Here is a 14,954-nt window from a genome sequence, read left to right on the forward strand (position 1 = left end):
ATCTCAGCTCATTGCAACCTCTGCCTCTCTATAGGCACGTGCTGTCATGCCTATCTAGTTTTTTTAAAAAAATGTTGTAGAGGTAGGGTCTCACTAAGTTGTCCAGGCTGTTATCAACCTCCTGGGCTCAAGCAGTCCTCCTGCCTTGGCCTCCCGAAGTGCTGGGATTACAGGTGTGAGCTGCTGCACCTGACCAACATGTCCTTTTTTTTAGAAAAGCATATCATGTTTTTTGTTTGGCTTCTTTTTATTTTATTTTATTTTTTTTTTATTGCATTTTAGGTTTTGGGGTACATGTGAAGAACATGCTAGATTGTTGCATAGGTACACACATGGCAGTGTGGTTTTCTGCCTTCCGTCCCCTCGCCTGTATCTGTCATTTCTCCCCATGCTATCTCTTCCCACCTCCCCACCCCCCGTCCCTCCCCCATTTCCCCCCAACAGACCCCAGTGTGTAGTGCTCCCCTCCCCATGTCCATGTGTTCTCATTGCTCAACACCCGCCTATGAGTGTGAACATGCGGTATTTGATTTTCTGCTCTTGTGTCAGTTTGCTGAGAATGGTGGTTTCCAGGTTCATCCATGTCCCTGCAAAGGACGTGAACTCATCCTTTTTGATGGCTGCGTAATGTTCCATGGTGTATATGTGCCACATTTTCCCTATCCAGTCTGTCATCGATGGGCATTTGGGTTGGTTCCAGGTCTTTGCTATTGTAAACAGTGCTGCAATGAACATTTGTGTGCATGTGTCCTTATAGTAGAATGATTTATAATCCTTTGGATATATACCCAGTAATGGGATTTCTGGGTCAAATGGGATTTCAATTTTTAGGTCATTGAGGAATCGCCACACTGTCTTCCACAATAGTTGAATTAATTTACACTCCCACCAACAGTGTAAAAGTGTTCCTATTTCTCCACATCCTCTCCAGCATCTGCTGTTTCCAGATTTTTTAATGATCGCCATTCTAACTGGTGTGAGGTGGTATCTCAATGTGGTTCTGATTTGCATTTCTCTAATGACCAGTGATGATGAGCATTTTTTCATATGTTTGTTGGCCTCCTGTATGTCTTCTTTTGTAAAGTGTCTGTTCATATCCTTCGCCCATTTTTGAATGGGCTTTTTTTTTTTTTTTTTCTTGTAGATCTGTTTTAGTTCTTTGTAAATTCTGGATATCAGCCCTTTGTCAGATGGGTAGACTGCATAAATTTTTTCCCATTCTGTTGGTTGCCGATTCACTCTACTGACTGTTTCTTTTGCCGTGCAGAAGCTGTGGAGTTTGATTAGGTCCCATTTGTCTATTTTGGCTTTTGTTGCCATTGCTTTTGGCGTTTTGGTCATGAAGTCCTTGCCTACGCCTATGTCCTAAATGGTTTTGCCTAGATTTTCTTCTAGGGTTTTTATGGTGTTAGGTATGATGTTTAAGTCTTTAATCCATCTGGAGTTAATTTTGGTGTAAGGTGTCAGGAAGGGGTCCTGTTTCTGCTTTCTGCACATGGCTAGCCAGTTTTCCTAACACCATTTATTAAACAGGGAATCCTTTCCCCATTGCTTGTGTTTGTCTGGTTTGTCGAAGATCAGATGGTTGTGAGTATGTTGTGTTTCCTCTGAGGACTCTGTTCTGTTCCATTGGTCTATATCTCTGTTCTGGTACCAGTACCATGCTGTTTTGATTACCGTAGCCTTGTAGTATAGTTTGAAGTCCGGTAGTGTGATGCCTCCTGCTTTGTTCTTTTTGCTTAGAATTGACTTGGCTATGCAGGCTCTCTTTTGGTTCCATATGAAGTTTAAGGTGTTTTTTCCAGTTCTGTGAAGAAGGTCATTGGTAGCTTGATGGGAATAGCGTTGAATCTGTAAATTACTTTGGGCAGTATGGCCATTTTCACGATGTTGATTCTTCCTAACCATGAACATGGAATGTTTCTCCATCTGTTTGTGTCCTCTCTTATTTCGTTGAGCATTGTTTGGCTTCTTTTAGTCAGCATAATTTTTCTGAGACTCATCCATGCTATGGGGTATAATGTAGTTTATGTCTTTTTATTGCTAAATGGTGTTCCTTTGTATAGATACACCACAGTTTGTTTTTCCATTCACCTGTTGATAGACTTTCTAGTTGTTTCCAGGGTTTGGCTATTAAAAATAAAGCTGCTACAAATTATTTATGTACAAGTCTTTGGGCATGTGCTTTTGTTTCTCTTGAATAATTAGTAGGTGTGGCTGGATCATATGGCAGGTGTATGTTGAAATTTTTTTAGAGCTGCTCGGCAGTTCTCCCAAGTGGTTGTACTATTTTTGCATTCCCACCGGCAGTGTGCGAGAGTTCCAGTTTCTCCACGTCCTCACCAACACTTGATATGGTTAGACTTTTTAATTTCAGCTATTCCAATAGTGTGTAGTAGTAGCTCATGGGTTTAATTTGCATTTCCCTAATGACAGATGACATTGATCATCTTTTCACATGCTCACATGCTATGGTATGTCTTCTTCCGTGAAGTGTACGCACAAATCTCTCACTCATCTTATTTTGTTGAATTGTTTTCTTATTATTGAGTTTTGAGAATTCTTTTTATATTCCAGAAACAAGTTGTTGTTGTTTTCTTTTTTTGACTCGGGTTGTGGTTCTGTCATCCAGGCTGGAGTGCAGTGGTGTGATCAGACCTCCCTGCAACCTTGACCTCCTGGGCTCAAGTGGTCTTCCTGCCTCAGCCACCTGAGTAGCTGGGACTACGTGTAGTGCAACCACACATGGCTAAGTTTTTTTCTCTTTCTGTAGAGATGGGGTCTCACTCTGTTGCCCAGGCTGGTCTTGAACTCCTGGCCTCAAGTGATCCTCCTGCCTCAGCCTCCCAAAGTGCTGGGATTACAGGTGTGACCCACCACACCTGACCAGAAACAAGTTCTTCATCAGATCTGTAGCTCAGAAATGTTTTCTCCCAGTCTGTGGTGTGTCTTTTTTGTTCTCTTAATGGTGTCTTTCAAAAAATACCAGGAAGTCCTGATTTTGATGAAGTCAGGTTTACTGGTTTCTTTGATGGATAGTGCTTTGGCTTTTATAGCTCAGAAATTTTTGCCCGATAGGATGTTAGAGATTCTCATAGGACCTTCTGTAGACTTCTGAGCATGCTCTCTGCACTCTCTCCTCTCTGCTATCCTGCCCTGTGAAGCCAGCTGCCAGGGTCTCCCCAGACCCCCAGCTCCTGAGCTGAGGGAGTCCCCCGACTCAGCCTCCATTCCTCCTCTCTGCGCCCACAGCGTGGACACTCTCCGGGCAGGAAGCTGGGCTCACCTCGCTCGTTTTCATCTCTTGGGGCTCATCGTCTTGGGGTGCCTGATGTCTGTGTCTTGGGCCATCTGGGTTCACAGCTGCTCCATGTGGGAGGTTAAATCCAATCCAACTTGGTTGCCAGTAGAAGTCACATCCAGTTTCTTTTGTAAACATGATATAAATAGAATCATTTGCTCTGTATTCTTTTTTAAAGGAGATAAAATTCTCATGTGTAAAAATAAGCGTTTTAAAGTGAACAATTGGCTGGGCATACAGGCTAATGTCTGTAATCCCCAAACTTTGGGAGGCCAAGATGAGTGGATAACTTGAGCTCAGGAGTTCGAGACCAGCCTGGTTAACATGGTGAAACGTTGTCTCTACTAAAAATACAAAAAAATCACTAGGCATGGTGGTGCATGCCTGTAATCCCAGCTATTTGTGAGGCTGAGGCAGGAGAATCGCTTGAGTCTGCGAGGCAGAGGTTGCAGTGAGCCGAGATCGCGTCATTGCACTCCAGCGTGGGCGACAGAGCGAGACTCCCTCTCAAAAAAAATAATAAAAGTTAAAAATGAAGTGAACGATTCCGTGGTATTTAGCATATTCACCGTGTCGTGCCATTAGTACCTGTCTGGTTCCAGAACATTTTCATCACCCCTAAAGGAGACCCTGTACCCTTGAAAGAATCAGTCCCCAGCACCCCCTCCTCCTAGCCTCTCACAGCCACCAGTGTGCTTCCAGTCTCTGTGGATTTACCTAATTTGGATATTTCATACAAATGGAACCATAAAATATGTGACCTTTGTGTCTGACTTCTTTCTCTTAGCCTAGTGTTTTGGAAGTTCACCCCCATTGCAGCATAGCTCAGTACTCCGTTCTTGCCTGAGGCTGACTCCTGTTTTAACGGATGTGCCACGTTCATGCATTCGTTCGTTGATGGACGTTTGGGTGGTTTCTGCTGTTCAGTGCCTGTGAATAGTGCTACTCCCATACTCCTTCTCGTGCCTGACTTCTTTGGTTTAAAATTGGTGAGATATCTCCATATTGCAGTGTGTACTTAAAATCTGTTCATTTTCAGAGCTGTGTAGTATTCCATTGTGTGACCATACAACAATTTGTGTATCCATGAGTTGCTGGCTATTGCAGACAGTGCCGTGAAGACTCCTAGGTCTTAGGGAATGTATGTATTCATACCCGTTGGGCATATACACCTAGGAATGCAATTGCTTAGTCTTAAGATGTATGTATCTTCAGCCTGCTTTTTCTCTTGTTATTTCTTGAGTATTTTCTTACTAGAAGCTCGCCATACACAGGTATGTTAATATTCATTCTATGGGTGGGGACCACAGTTGACATAATCATTTTCCCATCAATAGACTTTTAGATTATTGGCAACATTTTGCTCTTATAAAGTGTCATTGCCACGTACATCCGATAGTGACCAAGGTGGATGGCTGGGCCCATTGGTTCACTTGGTCACATGCTTCCTAACCACCAAGTGTAAACCCAGGGCCGGAGCAGGACAGTAATCCCTGCTATTAAAAGCATCTTGGACTAAAGCTGGGGGCGGCAAGAGGCTTGAAGGAGGGAGGTTCGGCAGATACAAACAGGTTTTCTTAGAATGCACAATCCCCTTGTTCTGTTATTTTCTCACTTTTCCTGGAGACTCACATCCCGAGAAAGAGTCTGCGTGAGCACACTGATGAGCAACAGCGGACACTTGGCCTCAGTCTTGCAGAGACAATAGGGAGTGGTGGGGACTGTAGCAGACAGAGGAAGCCCATGCTCAGCTAAAGTGGCAGCCCCTGCTCAGCTCCGGCTCCTTGTTGCCCCTTGTGGCAAGGGTGGGCCGCCCAATGTTTTTCTTTACAGAGAAGCCAGAGGGCTGAGTTTCATATAAGATTTTCCACTTTAGTTTAAAATGTCCCTATTTACAAATTCAACTTAGAAAAAATGTACATGGCGTGAACAGCGATCAAAGACTGAAAAACTGTCATAAACCAGACAGCAGGGAGACATGGCAGCTACATGCCATGGGGTTTGCTGGATTGGATCTTGGGATGGAAGCAGGACGTTAGTGGGGAAAAAAGCTGGTGAAATGTAAATGGCCCCTGGGGTTTAGTTACTAGAAACATACCAACATGGGTGGGTTAGTTTGCACCAGGCATCCTGGCGATGGAAGGTGCTGACCATGCAGACGCCAGGGGAAGGGTGCGGGGAACTCTCTGCACCGTCTTTGCAGACTGTCTTTGTTTTCCTTTTTTTCAGAGACAGGGTCTTGCTCTGCCTGTTGCCCAGGCTGGAGTGCCGTGGCACGATCGTAATTCTCTGCAGCCTTGAACTCCTGGGCTTACGTGATCCTCCACCTCAGCTTCCCAAACATCTGGGAAGACAGGCGGGTGCCACCATACCTGGCTATTATTTTTAATTATTATTTTTTATTTTGTAGAGACAGGGTCCTGAAATGCTATCCGGGCTCGTTTTAAACTCCTGGCCTCAAATGATCCTCCTGTCTCACCCTCCCAAAGTGCTGGGAATAGAGGCGTGAGCTACCACGCCCAACCAGTTTGCAACTTTTCCGTACATCTAAAATTACGCTAAAGTAGAACATTGATGAAAACATAGACACACTCTCTCGGTGTTGGGCACTACTGTGCAAGTCAGAGGAATCACATCTGGGGTTGGGATTTGGTTCATGCTCCAGGAGCTAGTTTTGCAAGCCTCATCTGGATCCCACAAGTTCTTGACCTTGCTCGCCAGCCACCTTTTCCCCTCCCAAAGTACGGGCGCTTTGCCCTGTGTGTTTGTGCGTTTTCACGGTGCTGATAAAGACATACCTGAGATTGGGCAATTGACAAAGAGATTAAACAGATTTACCATTCCAACCGCCTGGTGTGGCCTCAAAATCATGGCGGAAGTCAAGGAGAGGAAGTCACATCTTACGTGGATGACAGCAGGCAAAGGAAGAGAGAGCTTGTGCAGAGTGACAGCCCCATACACTGGCACTGGAACAGTATGGGAAAGACCCACTCCCATGATTCCCACCCATGAACCGCTCACCCAGCATGTGGGAATTACAGGAGCTTCAAGATGAGATTTGGGTAGGGACACAGCCAACTGTATCGTCTTGCTAATCCTGACCTTGTTCTTTGTGACCTGTCTTGACTCTCCCGCAGGTGACCCAGAGGCCTGGGGTCCAGCAGCCTCTGCGATGCCAGCTGAGCATGAAGGTGCTGGGGCAGGAGCTGAGTTTTGTGAACTGTGGGGCCACAGGGAGTCATGTGAAGCACCGGTCCCTGAGCCTGGCAGAGCTCGCCATCAAGCTCCTGAAGGTAGCTCCTGCCAGCCCCTGCCCTTGAAATCTGCACTGTGACCCTTTAGCAAAGCACTTAAGAGCATGAAATTTGGAGCCAGGCTGTTGAAGGTCAAATCCCAGCTCTGTTGCTTATCTCCTGGAACCTACTGATTCCCTTACCATGGCCTTAGATTCTGCATCTGTGAAATGGGGCTAATAAAAAATAACAAAATAACTGCCTGGGCGAGGTGACCCATGCCTGTAATCCCAACATTTTGGGAGGCTGGACCGGTGGATCACCTGAGGTCAGGAGTTCGAGACCAGCCTTGCCAACATGGCCAAACACCCTTCTGTACTAAAAATACAAAAATTAGCTGGGCATGGTGGCGGGCGTTTGTGGTCCCGGCTGCTTGGGAGGTGGAAGCAGGAGAATTGCTTGAACCCGAGAGGCAGCAGTTGCAGTGAGCTAAGATTGCATCACTGCAGTCCGGCCTGGGCAACAGAGTGACTCCATCTCAAAACAACAAAACAAAATGAAACAAAAAATGCAAACTATTCATTCATAGAGCAATTGTGTTAAAGGAGCGAACGTGGTGAAAATCCAGCAGGGTTCCAGCTTGCCTGGTCTGTACCAACTGCCTGCAACCTTAGACAGGATCCTCCTCCCCACCTACTGAACCTGACCCGTAGCCTTTTCTCATAAGCAGACTGCCTGGGCTGAAACCTAGCTCCATCCCTTTCTAGTTACAGGGCCTTGGTGGGCCGTTTATCTTTGTGACCTCAGTTTCCTCGTCTGGAAACTGAGATTACGTTCCCTTTGAGGACAAATGAAATTTCTTGTGCTCAGTACTCAGAGGGTGCCTGGCTCACAGCAGGGGTGGCCACGTGCCCCCTGTTGGTTTCTTCCTCTCCCTCCCCCTCCCTCCCCCTCCCTCCCCCTCCCTCCCCCTCCCTCCCCCTCCCTCCCCCTCCCTCCCCCTCCCCTCCCTTCTCTTCCCCTCCCCTCTCTTCCTTTTCTTTTCCTCTCCTTTTCTTTTTTCTTTTTTTTTTTTTTTGATGGAGTCTTACTCTGTTACTGAGACTGGAGTGCAGTGACGTGATCTTGGCTCAACTGCAACTTCCGTCTCCTGGGGTCAGTCCATTCTCGTGCCCTAGTCTCCTGGGTAGTTGGAATTACTAGCACGTGCCACCACACCAGCTAATTTTTGTATTTTCAGTCGAGATGGGGTTTTCCCCTGTTGGCCAGGCTGGTCCCAACTCCTGGGCTTCAGTGATCCACCTGCCTTGGCCTCCCGGAGTGCTGGGATTACAGGTGTGAGACACTGCGCCCGGCCCTGCTTATGGTTTCTTGGCTGCAGGGGCAAGAGGTACAGATTAACCGGAGGCTGAGCCTGGCCGCAGAGGAGCTGGTCTTGCCCACAGTGTCTGGCCTTCCTGCTCGGCTGGCCCTAAACGCCTCGGCCGCCATCAGCATCCGGGTCCGAGGAATCGCCAACTTCCAGCAGCGCTCGGATTTCTCTGTAAATGGTTATGTCAAGCCCAGGTAGCTGGCTCCTGGGACCTGGCTCAGGTTAGGGGGTGGGATCCTACTCCTACAGAGGGGACATCCACACAGTCCAAGGGGAGCCCTATTCTGCAGACCACCTGTGCCAAGAGACTGTGTGTAGAGATGCTGGGTGGTTAGATCCACTTGACAGGTGAGAAGACTGAGGCTCAGAGAGGTCCGGTCACGGGTTCAAGGTTACACAGCAGTGCAAGGTGGCTGGTATTCTGGTCTAATGCCACAACTCTATGCCCTTCCATCCACCCCACCCAGAAGGGAGGAGAGGAGCTAGCCTTGAGCTCACTGAACTGGTGCGACCCCTCCCCAACCCAGCAAGGCTGGCGCTTCTTACTCCCACTGACGGATGAGGAAGCCAAGGTTCAAGGCGAGTATGCCAACAGCCTGGGGCACATGGCATCAGAGCGCCTGAGCTGAATGTGTGCAATATTGGTTCTGATTCCGGAACCTGTCACAGTACTGCTGAGCATCTGTTCCCAGCCACTCAGCTGAGCTGTCCTGGAGTCCTGGGTCTGACATGGGGAACGTGGATGCCTTAGGCTGGGTGCTCTGTGGGGTGAAGAGCCTGGGCTGAGACTTAGACAGCTGGGGTCCAGGTGTCCCAGCCTCATGCTTTGTCCTAGTCGTGGAACCCAGGCAGGTGCTGTCACCTCTCTGAGCCTCAGTTTCCCCATCTGTAAGAGGGATGAGTGCAGGTGAGGACTGGCATGTGCTTGGTGTCCGTAAAGCCTGTGGGTGGGATGGAGGTGGTGGAGGGGACAGCTGGGGGCAGTGGATGGGGTCTGTGGCTTCAGGGCCCTCGAGATGCAGCTGGGACGTGCCTGTCCCTCAGTGCCCTGTTGCAGATCTCGGCTCAGATGGGCACAACGGGAGCCTTGGGGCAGGCTGGGCTGAGGTGGGTGACCAGCGTCCGCAGCGCTGCCAGCCTGGATGGAGGGATCCAGCTGCAGAAGAGCCGGGACCTCAAGGTGCATCTGAACACGCCCGAGGAGGCCGTGGAGCTACTCAGCTTCAGGTGGGTGTCCGGTGCCAGCAGGCAGGGAACCACCAGCACGAGAGTGCGTGTGAGTGTGTGTGTGTGTGTGTGTGTGCCTGTGAGTGTGTGATCACATGTCTGCGTGTGTGCATGGAGGTGTGCATGGGTGTGGATGTGACACTAGCATGCATGTGTGATAACACTGTGCGACCATGAGCCTGTATCTGTGAGCACATGTGATCAGGCATATGAGAGAGCGTGTATGAGCTGCTGTGTGCGTGAGGGTGTGTCTGCGTGTCGGTGAGTGCGACAGCCGCTCTGTGGGAGTGGACGTGTCTCGTGTCTGAGCATTTGTGGTAGTGCGTGTGTGTCCACGAGTGTGCATGTCTGTGACTGCAAAGGGTGGATGTGTCTGTGACAGGGACGTGGGCAGCTGAGGGGCGAGAGCTGGAGAGCTTTCAGAGCCTCAGCTCTTTCCTGGGGTCCCTCTGGGGCATGCTTGTCTGTGACACCTAGGGAGGTGACTCAGAGGGACAATGTCAGAGGGAGTGAGAGTGAGTCCAGGTTGCCCCACCGACCTGCACCTTTGCCTTGTCCTGCCCTATGGGGACTCTGCCCACCTTCCTCCTCCCTCCTTCCCCTGTTCCCTGCCCCTCACTCACTGTCCACCTCCCTCCTGACACCCCCCAGCCAGCCTTCTTTTTATACTCCTAAAGTGGCCACCTTGTTCCTATCCCAGGGCCTTTGCTCATGCTACGTCTTCTGTCTGGAACAGTGGCGCCTTCTCATCCTCTGGGCCTCTGCTCAAATGTCGCCTCTGCTGAGATCTCCCCCAACCGCAGCTAGGGAACGCCCGCTGTCCCTGAGACAGCCTGTGCTGTGCCGTCCTCCGTGTGGGTTTCTCATAGCGCTTGTCACCATCTCTGGTCCTTGGCCTCTGTCCCCTGTGCCCATGGAGTATCACCCACCAGCGTGTGCACTGCCTGAAGGCTGGTCCCCTCCAGGGTAGAATTTGCCCCTGTGCCAAGCTCTGGCAGCTCGAGGTGTTACTTATCTAATGAATGAATGGAAATGACGCATCTGATGCTGTCCTCTTCTCTCACCCAGCTCTAAGCTGTACGTCGTTACCAGGGATGGCTTGAGGAGCCTTAGACACATCCCTGTCCCTTCTGAGGCCCAGTCCTGTACTGGTGAGGAAGGTAGGCAGCGGGGTCTCCATGCTGTCTTCCCAAGGTGGGCATCCCGGGGTTGAAGGGAAGGTTGCCAGCTCTAGATCCCAGAGTTGCTCTCCTGCCCTAAAAGTATTCATGTTCTGCAAACCAAAAAGCATCTGAGACGGGTCTCAATCCATTCTGAAGTTTACTTTGCCAAGGTTAAGGACATACCTGGCATGTCCACAGGACAATCTATGCTCTGTGCCTTTTTCCAGAGATGATTCTGAAAGGTTCACAATTTATTTACTTTAAGTTCTGGGGCACACGTGCAGAACGTGCAGGTTTGTTACCTAGGTATACGTGTGCCATGGGGGTTTGCTGCACCCATCCACCCGTCATCGAGGTTTTAAGCCCCGCATGCATTAGCTATTTGTCCTAATGCTCTCCCTCCCTTGGTTTAAAGGAGAAAAGCCCTCTGGAAGGGAAAAGAGGGAGGGTGTAGTCACGTGGCTGAACCCATACCCTGCAAGAGAAAAGGAGTAGGGAGGGGTACAGTCACTTATGTATTCATCCTTGCTCAAGAAATCAGCACTTTACATAAGATAAGGTGAACCGAGAATAGCTGTGCAAATATTTAACACTTTTATCCGTAGCTACCTGCTTCCGAACAAAAAGGAAGGCAGCTGTCTGCACGACTCGGCTTCTAGCTCAGTTTTTTCCTTTTGGCATCGTGAACTGGGATCCGAGTTCATCATCTTTCTTCCTCTTCCTTCTCTTTCCTCTTTATTCTTCCTCCTCCTCCTCCTTTTTTTTCTTTTCCTTCTTTCTTTCTTCTTCTCCTTCTCCTTCCTCCTCCTCCCCCTTCTTCCTTCTTCATCTTCCTTCCTCTTCCTTTTTTCTTCTTCCTTCTTCTTCTTCCTTCTTTCTCTTCTTTCTCTTCTTCCTCCCTCTTTCTCCTCTTCTTTCTCCTCTTCTTTTTCTTCCTCTTTTTCTTTCTTCTTCTTGTCTCACTCTCGCCCAGACCAGCGTGCAGACTCCATCTCTCCAGGCTCAAGTGATCCTCCCATCTGAGCCTCCCAAATAGCTGGGACTAGAGGCACTTGCCACCCTGCCCAGCTAATTTTCTTTTTGTAAAGACAGGTTCTCACCATGTTACCCAGCTTGATCTTGAACTCCTGGGCTCAGGTGATCTACCAGCTTCGGCTTCTCAAAGTGCTGAGATTACAGGCATGAGCCACTGCGCCTGGCTTTCTTTTCCTTTACCAACTACTTTAGTCAATGATAATGCTCCTAGAACTCTACCCTTTGAAAGCAAACCAAAATCACTTAAAAATGCTCTGTGTGCACAGATGTTCTTTGCATCATTATTTAGAACAAAAAATAGGCAGCAACTCGAATATTCCGGAGTAGGCAAAACGGGCAATTATAAGGGCCAGTGAACTAAGGGTAGGTTGTTAACATTAAGTAGCTTAAAAAGAGTCAAAAGAAGAGTGAATATTTCATAGCATGAAAACTTGACGAAATTGAAATTTCAGTGTCCGGAAAGAAAAGTTGTTTGGGAACACAGCCACACCCCCTTCATTTGCATATCACCCATAGCTACTTTGTCCAACATCAGAGCTGAGTAGCTGCAGCCTAGACTCTGTGACCATAAAGCATAAGATACTGACTATCTAGCTGGCGGGTGGCCCATACCTGTAATCCCTGTACTTTAGGAGGCCGAGGTGAGAGGATTCCTTGAGTCCAGGAGTTCAAGACCAGCCTGGGTAACATAATGAGACCTTGTCTCTACAAAAATAAAACTTAACAAATTAGCCGGGCATGGCGGCATGCACCAGTGGTCCCAGCTACTTGGAAGGCTCACAGGAGGATCACTTGAGGGCAGCAGGTTGAGATGTTAGCTGTGGTTATGCCACTGCACTCAAGCTGGGGTCACCAAGGAGGATTCTGTCTCTAGCTAGCTAGCTGGGTAATTAAATAAACTATCTGGACCTTTACAAAGAACGTTTGCTGGCTCATGGGTTAGGAAGTTACCAAGATACTGCATAACTTTTTTTTTTTTTTCTTTTTTTTTGAGACAGAAGTTTCACTCTTGTCATCAGGCTGGAATATAATGGTGTGAACTCGGCTCACTGCAACCTCTGCCTCCTGGGTTAAAGCAATTCTCCTGCCTTAGCCTCCCAGGTAGTTGGAACTACAGGTGCCTGCCACCATGCCCAGCTAATTTTTGTACTTTTAGTAGAGGTGGGGTTTCATTACAATGGCCAGGCTGGTCTTGGACTCTTGACCTCAGGTGATACACCCGCTTTAGCCCCTCAGAGTGCTGGAATTACAGGCGTGAACTGCTGTACCTGGCCTAGATATCGTGAAACGTTTGAACTCCATTACAAGTGAGGTGTTGCGACGAGAAACTTCTTTAGTAATACCGAGTGAAAGGCAGCAACACTGAATGTGATTTCAGCTGGGTAAAAAGACAGGAGGTAAATATGTCACATAGTAGCAGATCTTGCAATTTTGTTTTTGGAGTGAGGTTGGGGAGGGCTCTATTTAATGAAGAGAAACAAGTTCTGCTTTTTGATAATTTCCCTTTTTTTGTATTTAAGTTGCATTAAGAATTTCAAATAAACTTATGAAAGTATAACATACAATACAGAAAAATTTTTAAAAATCTGAGCTTTCTAATTTCCTGCAACAAATACTTGCCTTTTCTTTTCTTTTTTTTTTTTTTTTGAGTTGGAATATTGCTTTGTCGCCCAGGCTGGAGTGCAGTGGCACAATCTTGGCTCTCTGCAACCTCTGCCTCCCAGGTTCAAGCGATTGTCCTGTGTCAGCCTCCTGAGTGGCTGGGATTACAGACACCCACCACTGCACACAGCTAATTTTTGTATTTTTAGTAGAGACAGGGTTTCACCATATTGGCAAGGCTGGTCTCCAATTCTTGACCTCAGGTAATCTGCCTACCTCATCCCACAGTGTTGGGATTACAGGTGTAAGTGACCGCGTCTGACCAACAAATAAAATTTTTTTTTTTTTGAGTCAAAGTTTTGCTCTTTTGCCCACGCTGGAGTTCAATGTGGCCATCTCGGCTCACTGCAACCTCTGCCTTCTGGTTTCCGGTGATTCTCCTGCCTCAGCCTCCAAGTAGCTGGGATTACAAGTGCCCACCACCACACCCAGCTAATTTTTGTATTTTTAGTAGAGATGGGATTTTGCCAATTTGGCCAGGCTGGTCTCGAACTCCTGACCTCAGGTGATCCACCCGCCTCGGCCTCCCATAGTGCTGGGATTACAGGTGTGAGCAACCACGTCTGGACAGCAAGTACATTTTTATAATTGGGGCAAGAGTTAGTACCAAAGACATTACTGTTGGCCAGGTGGTGTTCTCAACACTTACTGACCCGTTAATTCTCACAGCTACACCATGAGGCAGGAACAATTGTTAGCATTTTAAGAGGAGAAACATTGTGGCCCTTACTGTGGGTCAAGGGAGTAATAACAATGATAAGAAGAAGAAACATTGAGGCCCAGAGAGGTTAAGTAATTTGTCCAAGGTCACACAGCTAGAAAGTGGCTGAGCTAGAATTTGAACGAGGCATTCTTGCTCCAGAGCCTGTGTTCTACACATTACTGCCTGACACTCTTAAAAAGTCTACCAGGGGCCAGGCGTGGTAGCTCACGCCTGTAATCCCAGCACTTTGGGATGCTGAGGCAGGTGGATCATCTGAGGTCAGGAGTTCAAGACCAGCCTGGCTAACATGGTGAAACTCTGTCTCTACTAAAAATACAAAAATTAGCTGGACGTGGGGTTGTATGCCTGTAATCCCAGATACTTGGGAGGCTGAGGCAGGAGAATCACTCGAACCAGGGAGATGGAGGTTGCGGTGAGCTGACATCATGCCATTGCACTCTAGCCTGGGTAACAGAGCATGACTGAGGCTCAGAAAAAAGTCTACCGGGGGTTCTTAGCCAGGGGCACTTTTACCGCCCCCCTACCCCCACCCTGACCCCGGGGACATTTGGTAATATCTGCAGAAGTATTTGATTGTTGGTAGGGGTTACTGGCTTCTAGTGGATAGAGGCCCGGGAATGCAGTGAAACATCCCATAATGCACAGGGCAACCCCCAAATGAGATGATCTGTCCCCTGATGTCAGCAGTGCTGAGGTAGAGAAAGCCTGGTCTGCTCACCACTGCCTCACAGGATTCACATCTACACAATGCTGTTCCTCAGAAAAAATGACAGAAGCGCTTTCTTTGCTGATGTGGCCGCCGTGGGCACCTGTGCCCGGAGCCCTCTGGGTCTCCACTGACCAGTGCTGCCTGCTTCCCTCTCTCTGCAGTGTCCTATGCCTGGGGCTGGCGGCTGTGCGCTGGAGTGACCTGGCCGGTAGCTGGCCGGCCCTACCTGCTCTCACTGCCTGTGTTCGCCGCCGTGACGCTACAGAAGCAGGACCCAGGGCTCCGACGGTACCTGCTGGAAGCTGCCTGTTCCCTGCAGCCCCAGGTGGGCCCTAAGCCACAGCCCCATCTTTCTCAGCCAGGTTGTGGGTCTCCTCAGGTCAGCCCTGAACTCGCCTGAACGGAGGTGGGGCTCCTCTCTGGGGCTGCTGGGCTCCACTAGTCTTGCTGTAGGTTTCTTCGGGACCTTTGCACAGACTGATTTTCTGGCTGGGGCTGTGTGGCTCATTAACTCTGAATCAATCTTCA

General features: G+C 48.6%; 1 protein-coding gene across 1 annotated transcript in view; it reads left to right on the top strand.

The window, feature by feature from the left end:
- The window catches only part of LOC101027862 (uncharacterized), a 173,512-nt gene that overhangs the window by 43,955 nt on the left and 114,603 nt on the right, over positions 1–14,954 (top strand). Inside the window, exons 17-21 of the mRNA XM_074381574.1 lie at positions 6,439–6,594; positions 7,916–8,100; positions 8,951–9,133; positions 10,202–10,293; positions 14,588–14,751. Coding sequence (XP_074237675.1) covers positions 6,439–6,594; positions 7,916–8,100; positions 8,951–9,133; positions 10,202–10,293; positions 14,588–14,751 — 780 coding nt within the window. The remainder of the gene's footprint in view (positions 1–6,438; positions 6,595–7,915; positions 8,101–8,950; positions 9,134–10,201; positions 10,294–14,587; positions 14,752–14,954) is intronic.

This window comes from Saimiri boliviensis, chromosome 12 (assembly GCF_048565385.1).
Source record: "Saimiri boliviensis isolate mSaiBol1 chromosome 12, mSaiBol1.pri, whole genome shotgun sequence".
NCBI classification, from domain to species: domain Eukaryota; kingdom Metazoa; phylum Chordata; class Mammalia; order Primates; family Cebidae; genus Saimiri; species Saimiri boliviensis.